Here is a 14,570-nt window from a genome sequence, read left to right on the forward strand (position 1 = left end):
TCAACTCAGTGTACGTCTAAACAGAAGCTTTAAAAATGTCTTCAGGGTGGTCACCATTGCAAATCAGTTGTAAAGAGACAACTTGCAAGACAACATAAACTGAGCGAGTGCAGGGAACGTCTGGTCGTGGAAGATCTGGGTGACTAGGGAAGCAGCCTGGTCCAGTGGATAAAACAATGGACTATGACTCAGGACATGCAGGTTCTGTTCAAGTCTCTGACTGTGGGCAAATTACTACTGCTCTCTGTGCCTCCGTTCCCACTCCTGCTATCTGTTTAGACTTAAGATCTTCATGACAGGGCATGTGTCTTGCTGGGTGTTTATACCTGCCTAGAACAATGGAGCCGTGATCTCAGTTGGGACCTCTACAAACTAAAATTAACAATAGTGGAGATGAAGAATAGTAACTCAGCAATTAGTTAGACCCTAGGAAAGCTGGCTACTGCTTTCAGTCAGTGTATGCTGAACACAGAGCGTGTACAACCACCAGGCAATACAGTCCCAGGAAGGGGAAGAGCCTTTCAAGTAATTGCTGCCCACAAAACTGACAAAAACGATAAGGAAGCATCTCAAATCTGAGACCAACTAAACTGGGATGACAAAACAAACAAACAAAACCACAGAGTGGCTGGACTGAGTAATGGTTGAATGCCAGAGTTTTGGTGTTCAGCAGAAAACAAATCTTCAGCACAGGGGATACTTTGTCACTGCAGAAAAACACAAGCGTCTTAGCTCCCTTCCTTACTGCTTTCAAGAAAGCTGAATATTCAGTATATATGATCCTTGTTCATATAACTGTATTCTGCAAAAGACTCTGGGGCAGGGCCTCTCTTTTCACAACATGTATATAGTACCTAGCAGAACGAGGCCCATATAATTGATTGGGGCCTCTAGGTCCTACCATCTGGCCAATAAAATAAAGGGTGGGGTTTCCGAAAGCAGCTAAGGGCTTGTTTACACTTGAAATTCTACAGCAGCGCAGCTGCAGCATGTCACTGGAGACATTACCTGTGCCAATGGGAGGGGTTCTCCCATCCCTGTAGTTAATCTACCTCTTTGAGAGACAGTAGCTAGGTCAACGGAAGAATTCTTTCATTGACCCAGCACTGTCTGCACAGGGAAGTTAGGTGGGCTTAGCTACATTGGGCAGGGGTGGGTGTTTTTCCATGCCCTGAGCAACGTAGCTAGGTCAACCGAACTTTAGGGTAGGTCAGGCCTAAGGGACTTTAGGGCACATGGGTCAATGGTGTTTCTAAGTCATTTAGGGTATGTCTATGCTGCAGTTAAACACCCACAGCTGGCCCGTGCCAGCTGACTCAGGCTTGTGGGGCTGTTCCATTCCATTCAAACTGGAATTTTAAAATTCTTGACGTTTCAGTGAAAGCCTTGACGCCCTGCTATATTTCAGGACAATGCACTGTGTAAAGATTGACCTGAGCTGTGAAACTGGGATCCTTAAAGATTAGAGTTAGTCGAAAATTTTCTGACAGAACTATTTGCTGCTAGAAAAAGCAGATATCTACCAGATATAATGACCATCACGGGTGTTGGAATCTGGAGTTTTGGGGCAACACCCGCTCATTATTTTTTGCTTTTCTCCACCCTCAACCTTTTCTCTGTTTTATTTTTAAAACTTTATTAGGAAACTATCCCTGCCAAAAGGACCCACTTGTCACCACCCTCTGCTTGGGACACCACAAACCCCTCCAGAAAATCTAACTGTGATGTCACAAAGTGAGGTTTGCCTCACTTGAGGGTGGGGAATACACAGGCAGGAGAGAAAGGAGATGAACATTCTCTCTGAGGAGAAGACAATCTGTGCACAGCCTAAGTGCCCTTGGCAATTAAAAAGGGAAGTGAAAGAAAGATGTTGACTCATTATTTTCTATGTGGAGCCCATGGCCCATTAATCTTTCAATATTAGCAGCTCCTCCCATCCCACCAATAAATACCATTTCTACTACAGGAGCACCTAGAGGCTGCAACTGAGATCAAGGCCCCATTGTGCTAGGTGCTACACAGATGCAGAGACAGTCCCTATCCCAAAGAGCTTTCGCCCTCTGCACACAAGACAGACAAAAGGCGGGAAAAAGGGAGACTATTATCCCCGCTTCACAGACGGGGACCTGAGGCACAGGGAGATTATGTGACTTGCCCAACAGGGAGTTTGTGGAAAGCAACAACCCAACAATTCAACCGCACACCATCCTGCTGCTTCTGGCCAGAATCTTCTTTTGGATTATGAAAGCCATTCCAGCCTCGCAGCTGGATTATGACAGCCATTCCAGATTGATCCATCTCTCAACACTAAGCATTCAGGGAAAGAGTATTTCAAAGTATTCGTGCCAAATCCAAGCATTTCAGAACCACTCAGAGGTTCCGTTCTAGTTCTAATTCTAATGGGCTAAAGGTTCCAGGGGAAGTCTTACTTGGAGCCAGTTGTTCGCTGTTCGTCTTTCCTGAAGACTAATGTTTAATTAATAAAGGCACACTGGCCACACTCCACAACCTTCAATTCAGAGCAGCAGAAGAAATTAAAAGCCCCAACACTGTCAAGAGGCTAAATTTTTTGCTCATTACAGGCTGGCTGATTCTGCTTCAATCAGAGTTGCCAGAGGCTTTCAAAGAACAAAATAAACTGCCACAAAATACACACACACACTAAGCCAAACCAAACCAAAGGGGGTGAGCAGAGAAGGCACACAATGCGCTGTGCTGGGGAGTGGGAGGCTGGGAATAGCATTCACACAGGCAGAGGACAAGAGGGACCCTCAAGTAGCTTCATTTGTCTTGCTGACGAGCTCAGCAGTTCTGTGCACTTTTAGGGGACGCAGGGTTTTGCTGGCTCTGTCTGGGAGTTTAAGTGCGCTGCAGTGAATAGGGACCCATCACAGTGATTGAGCATCTTGGCTTTTCCTACATATCCTAGAGGCACCGTATGAGAATAAAGCAAAACAGACTAGCTCTATAATGCTTAAGGGAGGAAAGGCACCTGGTGCTCTTGGAAGCTAATGAGCTGCATGATATATTCGAAGTGAAGCTCAGTGTTTCCCATAGAAACAAATGCAAAAAGTTAAGGCCTTGTCCAGAGCAGCTCCCAAACAGACACTCTCAGTTATGAGAGCCTCATTCCCCGCTCAGCATTCCCCACCTCTCCTCTGTCTCCCAGCATGGAGTCCCGGGGCTTCGGTAGCTGTTGCCCGCTGATTATCCTCAACACCAGCTGCTTCTTCAACTGATTGGGGAGCGGGTCTTCAGAATTTGGGTTAAAGACACCTGTGGGGGCAAGAATCAACATAAAGGAGGACTGGCACTATTTTATGGATGGTGACATTTTCCTCAAGCTCTTCCTCTCTCTTTTCCCTGTGTATTTGACTCTACAACCAGTTGTTACAAACTGTACTTAGGAAGGTGCCCCACCCAGTCCCCTCAAGCACCTATAGGTACAAACATCCAAAAATGCACCATAGTCATTAACATCTTTACAAGCAGGTAACACACTGGCACAGTATTTTGGATACTTTTCAGCATAGGGAACACCAAGGACAAGTTAATTGCTTACAAAGGCCATTGGAAAGAGCTTTAGATGCAAACACTGCATGTTACCAAATTAATCACCAGGTAGTAGGTTACTGATCTGGTGGCACTGAGGCCACGTCCACACTACAGAGTAAAATCGAAATTAATAAAATCGATTTTATAAAACAGGTTTTATAAAATCGATTTTACGCGTCCACACTAGGGCACATTACTTCGGTGGTGTGCGTCCATGGTCCCAGGCTACCATCGATTTCCGGAGCAGTGCACTCTGGGTAGCTCAGTAAAAGAATGGGACCAATAACTTCGATTTCCGTCCACACTAATCCTAAATCGATATAGTAATATCGATTTTAGGGTTACTCCTCTCGTTGAGCAGGAGTACAGAAATAGATTTTAAGACCCCTTAAAATCGATTTTAAGTGCCTTGTAGTGTGGACGGGTACAGCGTTAAATCGATTTAACGCTGTTTAAATCGATTTAATGTTGTAATGTGGACCAGGCCTGAGAGGTGGGGCCAAACCGAAAGTTGGATCTGAACAACCCATAATTTTGTGTGGTGGATTTCATACAAGGGCTGTTTAATTGCAGGGTAGACATTCTGGCCTGGGCTGCAGCCTGACCCCTGGGACTCTCCCACCTCGCAGGCTCCAGACTGATCCTCAACGTCTACACTGCAATTAAACAGCCCCTTTGTCCAAGCCTCGTGAGCCTGAGTCAGCTGTTGCAGTCCAGCCACAGGTTTTTAACTGTGGTGTAGACATTCCCTCTGTTACTTAGAAACCCAAGTCCTGCTGACTTTCAATAGGACTTGTGGCTCCTACATCACTCAAGTGGTTTTGAAAACCCCACCCCAAAGTCTGATGATTATTATGACAAACAATTATATAAACCCACATGCAGCAGGACCAAGAGATGTGTCTCCTGTGAGGGCTGGGTCCCAATCCTTGTACCACTTTGGATACCCATCAATGCTATTCCAGCTTTATTTACTACGGAATCTCTCCAGTAGGATGACGTTTGGTTCCCTGTGCTATGTTTTGTGGATTTAGATGGAGAGCAATTTGTCACCCCTCGAGGCTGCAGAGCCTGTCCAACTTACATATACCCGTCAGCTGATTCTCTTTAACGAATCCCAATTTAGAATAAGGACAGTGCTGTGGGGGTTTGTGAATTCTTGCCTGACCTGGCTGGGCTGAAGGGGAGAAGATGGTGCCTTACAGAGTGAAAGCCTTATAGAGATCCAGGAAAGGGATATTTGATATACTGAGCCCAACCCCTCTATCACTGTGGATGCGAGCAGTGGTTAGTGTGTAGTGGCGGGTGTGTAGGTTCCTTGCTGCAGTCATGCATACTAAGACACCATCCCTGGAGCAATACAATCCAAACTCCATTCAGGGGAAAACCATCACAACCCCAGCCAATGGAAATCTGGATGCTGTAGAGAGGATGAGTCTTTCTCGTGTGTGGGGAGAAACATGGGCCTCATTTAGCTTTCAGTTACCTGTGACTACCTTAGATGATGTTTCATGTGCCTATAGTTACACACAGCCCATGTGACAGTACACGCAGTCTCTACTTTCAAGAAGTAATAACGAATAGTCTATGGTGCATGTACTGCAGGAAAATTAATCCATCCCAATGCCTTCAGAGACACTTGGGGATACTGGGCCAAACCTGCTCTCACTTGCACCAGTGTAATTCAGGAACAACTTCACTCATGTCAACGGTGCTCACGCCAGCGTAAGAGCAGGGTAAGGCCTGAAGTTTCAAAGGGCTTCCTAAAGCTGGAGGAAAGCGCCCAGCAGCTGTACACGTACTGTACACGTACACTCCCCTACCACTCGCACAACTTCGGAAACCGCTGGAAAAATCAAGCCCGAACATAACGAGTTACTGACTCTACTGCTTCCATTCCCATCGTTTGCTGGCACATCCCACAATGCATAGTAGTGCCACGCATCTTTCCCGCATAAAGTACCGTTCCCAAACCCAGGAACCTTCGTCTCCCTCTGCAGTCCTCACTGGCTGGCTTTTCCTTACCTTGACACATGCACTTCGGTTTGAGGATATAGCCACAATTCCCATTGGCATTGAACTTGGCCCGGTTCAGCTGCAGCATTCTCCCCTCTGACTGATAGTTTAATGCAACTGTTGCAAAGAAGGACGCAATGACATTAAGTCTGTTGAGAGCATTCACAGGAAAGAAAACCTATGCATGTTTTAAACTTTGTTCTCTGGTGACAGAGAGACACATATGTTGGAACAGGGACTCTCTTCTCCTTGTAAACCGAAGATAACATAGCTCCAGGGATAGAGACTCCCAAGAAGAGTTTTTCCTCCTGTCTGTAGGGTTTCTTGCATGTGGGCAGGAGGGCATTGCTTTCCATGTCTCAGCCACCAGTTGCCACTAGGCATATGCATACTCAAGGCTTCCTACCCTAGAGACATAGACAATACCCCAGGTACCAAAGACCCAGATGTCAAGAGAGCTGGATGATCAGGTAACCCAGGGGTCTTTGCTGGGGCTTTCTGTTCAGCCTCTCTTTTAAAGAAAGATTCTGGGACCTCATTCATGCATGAGACTTCCACCTAGTTAAAAAAAATAAAATAAAACAGCACGTCCTTTTTGCTTACCCATCTGGCAGCCAGCGTTCCAGAAGGGCTGGGGATTGTAATTGCTGGAATCTACACGATAGGAAGACGGATAGATGCGGGACAACTGGTGCTGGTTGAAACGCAGATATTGTGCTGGCTTTTGCTGGAGTATCTGGTGGGCCTTTGTCTCGCTGAAAGATGAGACCTGCCAACTGGAAGAAACTGCAAGGAGAGAAGAAAGTTAGAAGGGGATGACTTCCCCTTAAAAACAAATACCTCCAACAACAGCCCATCAGTTACTAATAATTCTCTTGAAAACACAACCTGATCAGATATGGTTTTCTCTCTCCATCACCACATTTTGTTTCATGCATGGAAGAGTTAGAGGTGGGAAATCCAGGTCAGGTACAATAAGTGATCTCAACCATCACACAGAACTTGACCTAAATCTTTTAGGTTTGGGGATGGCTTGAGGAAAGTTTAAATCCCCTAATCCCTCAATATTTCTCTCTGCTATAGGTGACGTGGACTTCCTGGTTCTGCTCAGGATCAGGTGCAGAAAACATACAAGGAGGGCTAAAATCCCCAAGCAGTTGCATTTTGCAGAATCAACTGTTTTGAAGCAGCACCTGAATTTTCATATACTTAGCCAAAGTTCTGAAGATTTTCCTATTGCTTTGTAATGAAGATTAAAATTTCTTATGTAGTGATTCCTCTCCAAAACACCAAATTCTAGTTGGGAGCAGCATAAATGTCCTTTCAGAATTGTCCTGCTTCTTAAAGTGTAAACTGTCACATAGCAGCCTTTCTAGCAATTGGCAGTAGCCAATGGGTTCCTACATCATGTGGTTATTTTTATCCACTTTAATGAAGTTCCTGCACAAATCCAGATTCACGTTGCAGACTCCAAGTCTTAACAAATGATGACTGGCCACTTCGAAATGACACAGATTTATTGCATGCAGCTCTACTGTCAACTTCCTCTTGGACTAAAGCGTTTATAATCAAAATTAGGTGCAAGAACATAAACCTTCCGTGCCAGTTTCCAAGCTCTATGCACAGCAGTGAGTTCAACCTACTTTCAGTTTCAACATCATGGATCCCAACAGACTTTGTATACTTCACCAGGTCAGAGAGAGCCCGGGAAAGCTTCATTGTTTTCTTCTGTCTGCTCATCCTGGGTGAATAAAACAAACCATTTCCCATAAACTGATCAAGGGGCGAATTCCTCCCCACTCCCCAAAACTTTAGTTTTTTTAAATAATTGGCAGGGTAATGAAATACAGGGAGGAGTCTCTTCTAATAAGGAGTGCTGCCATGCCCAGTCTGTCCATTCCCTCTGGGCACCTGGCACTGGCCACTGTCGGAAGACGGAATACTGGGCTAGATGGACCTTTGGTCTGACCCTGTATGGCCATTCTTATTTTCTTATGCCATAGTTGTAGGGACACCACATGAAGACTCATTGTAACAGTACAGGCTTCTGGTTAAACCAGCACTGGAAGCACCCAGAAAGACTGTCAATGGGCTGTTGGCTCCTGAGCACCTAAATCCCTTTGGAAGATGAGACTTTGGCATCACAACACTGAACACAGTAATGCCTAAATATCTTTTAAAATTTGGGCCAAAGAGCCTCATCTTCTTGTATGTTAATGGCCAAGAAAAGACTTGAACTTCTGGCTAAGAGTTATAATTTAAGATCTGATATGTTGCAGATACTCTATGCTGCTAGGCAGGAGGTTGAACTGTGGACTTTCCCTTTAAAAGGTCTTTTTCACCTCCAGCTGATATGATAAGATAGTCCTTAAAGGACGTATATTTTAAATATCAAAGAATTTGGTGCCCTGATCCTTCCCATTTGCTTCAGATTACCACCACAATGTGCCAAGTGGGCTTATGATCTCAGCATGGAGCTCTCTGACAATGCTGCTGGCTGCTCCACTGGCATTTTTCCAACACACCCTCTTCTGCCCTCCATTCAGCTCTCCTGGTAGCCCCAATAAATCTCTCCTAAGCATCCCAACCTGATTTCCATCTGACCTCTTGCTTCCAGTGTCTGGAACCTATCAGACAATCTCATTAAAAAATCTTTGGCTTTAGGTGTTTTGAAGGGCTGATTTTCAAAAGCAAAATCAAAGCAGCACTTTGACCCTTTGGTGCTATGCCATTTAACAAATTAAACAGCCATGGGCTTCGTGCTCTCACCACAAACCCCCTGTGCCTCAGGAAGGCTACCAGGGCTAAAATGCTACTCCAACTTAAAAGACATCTTCACACTAGAGCTGGGAGAAGTAGCGAAACCTCAAGCCAGGTCTGAACAACATGTCTGGCTCAGTCGTCCACTGACAAATTAGGAAGAGCCATATCAGGAGAATAATCTGATGATGGAGCCACAAACATTTTGGATCTACCTTTACATGGGCTTCCCATCATATGGTTATAGCTCCCAAACTTGCTACACTTGTGTACACACCTTTGTAGAGTACTAAATTGCCAGGATTCCTTGTTACCAACCTGCTATAATGCACCGCGCCCCTGGCTAAGTTTCCTTGACAGTCTAGGTCATCTTCACCTTCTTCCAGGCTGGATGCCTTTTTCAATTTGCTTCCTTTTTTCTGCATAAAGGAAACAAAGCCATGGTACAAAACATGCATCACTGTTCAGCAGAGGTTTATGTAAACATTTAAAGGGTGGTGTGTGTGAAAAACGAAAACAGATTTAGTCATGTGTGCCCGAGTGCTACGAGCAGAGCAGAGCAAACCTCCTAGGATTTGTTCTGAAAAGTTGTATGCAGGGGAGCAACGAAACAGATGTCTGCAAAATTCTAAGCGGGACTAGAAAAGGAAAAGGGTGATAAAAGGGCGAAGCCTTTTTCAGAGGATGGATCAGCTAGTCTGGGGTTAACCATTCACATGCAAGCAAGCCATGTTGGTGGTGCAATTGCATATGGTGGCAAATAATTCTGGACCCAGATTTTCAAAAGTGACTAGAGATTTATGGGTGCCCAACTTGAGGAACTTTAAAAGGGGCCCAGATTTTGAGCACGCATTTTGTGAAGAATTTTAGTCATCTTTGAAAATTCTGGCACAGGAGTTGATCCAGGCCAGCTAGATTTTAAAGCCACATCCATCAGACTAGCTGATCAGGCTGCCCCATGCAATTCTGCTTCATTCTTTCAAGGAGCATGTTTCCTCCAAGGAATGGGAAATGGTAACCTTTTACTACAAGAGATTGCACTATGCCAGAACTGATCTGTGCACACATGGACGAAACAGCCCGGGGTTAGAGCCTTTCATGATGGGACTAGAGACGCTAGCATGAAAGGTGCTGTCTAAAGGGGAATTATTATTGGGGCTACTATGATTACTATGATCAGAGAGGGCATGAGAAAAGGATTAGCTTGTTCCATTGTTACTCGAAGTCACGTTGCAATATACTGCTCTACGAGAGTTTAAATTAACCTTATTGCTTTTCAGGTTGGATCTGATAGCTGGAGATTGTCAGCATTTGCTGTGAATTTAAGCAAGTTGTTAAGAATAAAGGCGACTGGTCATCTTGCCTGCTTGGCCATTGGAGTGGGACTCTGTCAGACTGTGTGTATTATATCTTCCTTCTCTCTCTCCCCTCTCCTCCCTCCCCACATCTGGGAGCTCAGTGCTTCTTCTGCTACCCAGTACAAGTTATCTGTTGAGAGACTAACCTTGCGTTTGGAAAAGCTGCCCATCAGCGATCGGCTGTACCGTTTGTTGGTGCTTGAGTCTTCCCCAGATTCCACTTCATCCTCAAGTTTGTTCTACAGCAAGAAGAGAGCAAGAGAGACTATGAAAGGATAGCAGACAGGACAGCAGTGCTGCAGAGAACCACACTGAAATACATCCAGAAGTTTGAAAAATTCATCCTAAAACCTCAATATAACTCAGATTTATACCAACGTCTCCCCTACCAGTTCAACGCAATACCTTTGAAGTCAGCAGCATGATCTTATTAACTGCTCTTTTCTGCTGTTGTAGTCACAGTCCATGGGCACTTTCACAAGAATCACATAAAGTACCCATGCACCAGTCTCTGGTAACTTCATTACGTTGTTCATTGTGGCAAAAACTGGGCGACAAACTGTGTGTCATGCACCAGTATTCGATTGTTTTGCAAGGCAAACACTGCTCGGATTTACTTCTCTCACAATAGCTAAGCTGTCTACTCTTTAGGATTAACAGGATTAGGTCAAACAATTCTGCTTATTCTTTGAGTGGCTGTATTTTTGCTAAGAGGTGTAATGATAGAATACCTCACAGTAAGGAAAAGAATTTTCTTATGACTCTAAAGGGAGGTTCTTCACTGAGGCCACTGGATGCAGACAAGAACCTGGGGTTCTCTGTCTCACTGATTGGCTCAACACAGCCTGTTCTGCCTAGTGCAGTCCCTGACCTGGACTACACTCCACGATACATTGCAAAACCAGCTAGGTTTAAAAGTATGCACAAACTCAAGCCCTAGCAAGACTTGGGAAGCAGAGTTCTGTTTCTAAGCCTAGCTTAGCTTTAGTTCCAAGATGCTTACTAAGTAACCTGTCTAGAACATTTCTAATTTGCATGTAACAACCTTCCCTAAGCCCTTTGTGGCTAATTATAAACTCTAAAGTGGCAGTGCTTCAAGTTCATGCAGCTTAGTCAGTGGGCTGAGTACATTTTTATAAATAACTGTTATTACAAAATTAAAAGTGTGAAATAACAGAATAGACACTTTTTTCTTACACAAAAAGCCCAAATTTTTAAATGCACTTTATAATGGAAAACAAATTCTGTTTGCTCGAAAGAAAAAAAGTCACCTGTGTATATTTCACGCTCCAGTTGCCTTGTGCTGGAGCCAGGAAAAAAGCTCTGTGTCTCTGACAATGCTGCTCACCTGGCATCATCATTAACTGTGTGCATTCAGCTATGGAAGCTGAAGTCATTTATAAACAATTTATACAGAACGCTAATAAAATCCAACAAAGTCGATTGCTAAACACCTTTTCCTCCATAGTTCCAATCTGCATTTCCAAAGACTGCCACACTCCATTATTCATGTACAATGAAAGATTATCCTCCTGTATCAAGCATTCACTATAAAAATTGCTAATAAAAATATCTCATCCTTAAAAAGCAGAAAGATGCCTCTAAATGGACATCAACAGGAGAGACATTTTTCTTCATAAATAGCTTTTACATAAACAACATAAAGTATCAACAAAGACCCATGACAAAACATTACAGCAGAGGGAAACATGCTTTTCCTTTCTATTTTCTTAATATTCTCAGTCAGAAGGAAATCTTGGAGTGTGGTAAGAGTGGAACAACTCCAGTGGAGTACCTCTGGATTTATAAGCGTCCAAGAGCAGACTATGTCCTGTCTCTGGGTGCAGACAAAAAGAAACCAAACAGCACAGGTAGGTAAAAGTACAGTTAAATAGAACAAGCAGGGCTGCTGGCATACCTTTGGCCAATGAAGATAGGGGACATTAATATCCTGAGACTGAAATAGGGAGGATATACCTTAGGGACATTCATATTGGTCCTTACATGTTACATCACATGACTGATATTTGACAGGATTCCAATATATGAAGTAAGCCTTGTCTTTGCTTCATTCTGTTATTTCCAGTACATATTTTGCTGCTCCTGATACATATAGTCCCACTTTTTAGGGGTCCCTCTAGTGCAGCAATGATCATGGCAGCAAACCAAGCAGTGGGTCACGATGAGCACAAGGAGAAAGATGGTGACAGGCAGGAACTATTCTCAGGTGTCTTTTGATTTAACCAACATTTGCTGGTTTGGATGCATCTTTATTTCACTAGTACAAAACTGGTGTATACCAGATAAAACCTAAAGCTTACACTGTGCATTAGACCCATCAGCTGTGGTCAGCAAAACGCTTTCACATCCAACTCAATGCCAACCCAACAGCTTTCCAAAATAGAGAGGGAATAAACTTCGCTGGATAACCTAAAGACACCCAGGGTGCCCTGCAAACCAACTGAAGAAATCTAAAATGTTCCAAGTTATATGGAAAAGTCCTACAGAATTGAGTAGTGATGAAGCCAATAGTGTTGATCTAGAGCTATAAAAATGAATATCAAATTTCAAATGTAAGCTTGGAGCATTCTATAGCATGGAGAGAATTCTTTAGAAAGCTTCACAACCCCCCAGAGAACAGCTATTTTCTATTAAAATCTACAGGACAGTTCCCTAAGGGAGGCTTAGACTATCCTCACTCTTAATGGAGCACACAACAGAGTTTTCTAGGCTAAGAAAGCTTTGTGCCTCTAGAGGGCACTGGTCCTACGCAAAGAAAGCTATACCACTTACAGAGCGGCCATTGACAGTGTGAGGGATGAGGTGTGGGGGGACGAGACCATGCTTTTAAAAAATAAATATCAAGAAAGAAGGTCTAGGTGGGTGAGGTAATATCTTTTACTGCACCAGCTTCTGTTGGTGAGAGAGACAAGCTTTTGATCCATACAGCGCTCTTCTTCAGGGCTCGGAGAGGTACTCAGAGTGTCAAGACAGAACAGATTATCTAGCATAAGTAGTTAATACATATTTCAAGGGCCCATTCCCGGTGAAGTGGCCCATTAACACCACTTGTGTAGCTTGAAAGCTTGTTTCTCTCACCAGCGGAAGTTGCTCCAATAAAAGATATTACCTCACCCACCTTGTGTCTTTAATATCCTGGCATCAACCCTGCAAACAAAGAAAGAAGGTATCCAATTACTGGGATAACCAGGAGTCCGGTGGCACCTTAAAGACTAACAGATTTATTTGGACATAAGCTTTTGTGGGTAAAAAACGCACTTTTTCAGATGCATGGAGTGAAAATTACAGATGCAGGCATTATTATACTGACATATGAAGAGAACAGGCCCAAATACCCATGAAAGTTTATGCCCAAATAAATCTGTTAGTCTTTAAGGTGTCACCAGATTCCTTGTTGTTTTGGGGGCTACAGACTAACACGGCTACCCCAATACTTAATTACAGGGATAGCTTCTCTTAGGTCTGACCTACATTAACTTTCAAGAATCTCCCTCCTCTCTAAACAGGGCCGGCTCCAGCTTTTTTGCCACCCCAAGCGGCAAAGCGGGGAAGGGGAGGGAGGAAATAAAGCCGTGACTGGCAGCACTTCAGCGGCAGCTCTACCGCGCCACTTCATTCTTCAGCAGCAATTTGGTGGTGGGTCCTTCGCTCCAAGAGGCACTGAGGGACCCACCGCCAAATTGCCGCAGAAGAACTGGACATGCCGTCCCTTTCCATTGGCCATCCCAAGCACCTGCTTTCTTCGCTGGTGCCTGGAGCCGGCCTGGTCTCTAAAAAGCCGAGACATCACATCTCTTCCATACACAGCTACTGCATTTTTAGAACAGAGAGAACACCTATCCTACATATATCGGCAAATTTGGGGTTTGAACTACTTAAATGGTTTTCTTCTTTAATATTAAAAATGGCTTTTAAAAATGGCTATTTCTAGTTATAAAATATTTATTAAGATCTCTTTAATAACTTACAAAAGCATATTACAAAACTGCATTATTTATAAATAGTTGATTCCTGACAATCTGTCAGAGCAGGTGTAGATGTTGTTAAAATAAATGCTCGTGTGCACTGAACACACGGAGACAGGCTGTTTAACCATGTTATACAGCTGCAGACAGCTGACAAATCAATAGTGATCTGACCTAGCCAAGAACCGGGGGTCAAGTCTGGAATCAAAAGCAACGGAAAATTCTAGAGCCTAAGCTAAAGTTAATTATCTCTGCTCAGCCGGGGGTTCTTGGGTGCCACCACAAATAGAACTGGATCACAGTCTTTGGTTCACTAGCAATTCCAAAAACAATTAAAAAAATTAGTTTAGGGTTGAACCAAAATCAACATTTTTCAAAATTTTCAGCAAAATAATTTTAAAAATCATTTTTGGTCAAAGAACGTTTAGACAAAACCAAAACGTTTCATTTGGATTTCAACCATTTTTAGATAATTTTATTTAAAAAAATCAAAAATAGGAGAAATGTTGACATAAAAACTTGTTTTGAACCCAAAAAATTGAAACATGGTGTTTAGAAAATGTTGAAATGAAATATTTTTATTATTTTAGACTATTTTTCTCAGGATTTTTTTGACCAAAAACGATTTGGCAGAATCAGCATGAATTTACTAAGTGTTCCAGTGGCACTTTATCTGCATTTCTGCAAAAAAGGTAACCCAGCTCTACCCAAAAGTATTCAGAGTCTCTGTAAAAGCATAATCTAGGATCTCTGCTCCTGCAAACTGTGACATTTTCAGGATCAGGAGAATTTTTCCATGCTAGGGAAGTGGTCTTGGAAATTGCATGGAGTCCATGGAACACAGGATCTGAGAGCCCAGCCCCTCTCCAAAAGGTGGGTGGCAGGAAGCCAGGAC

The 14,570-nt window shown here is 43.5% G+C and overlaps 1 protein-coding gene across 1 annotated transcript in view; it reads right to left on the bottom strand.

The window, feature by feature from the left end:
* Positions 1-14,570, bottom strand: part of PLCH2 (phospholipase C eta 2) — a 331,250-nt gene that overhangs the window by 24,150 nt on the left and 292,530 nt on the right. The window contains exons 13-18 of the mRNA XM_050931745.1: positions 9,836-9,928; positions 8,650-8,750; positions 7,215-7,312; positions 6,175-6,357; positions 5,581-5,688; positions 3,152-3,276 (exon numbers count right to left, since the gene is read on the bottom strand). Coding sequence (XP_050787702.1) covers positions 3,152-3,276; positions 5,581-5,688; positions 6,175-6,357; positions 7,215-7,312; positions 8,650-8,750; positions 9,836-9,928 — 708 coding nt within the window. The remainder of the gene's footprint in view (positions 1-3,151; positions 3,277-5,580; positions 5,689-6,174; positions 6,358-7,214; positions 7,313-8,649; positions 8,751-9,835; positions 9,929-14,570) is intronic.

Source organism: Gopherus flavomarginatus, chromosome 21, assembly GCF_025201925.1.
Source record: "Gopherus flavomarginatus isolate rGopFla2 chromosome 21, rGopFla2.mat.asm, whole genome shotgun sequence".
Taxonomy (NCBI): domain Eukaryota; kingdom Metazoa; phylum Chordata; order Testudines; family Testudinidae; genus Gopherus; species Gopherus flavomarginatus.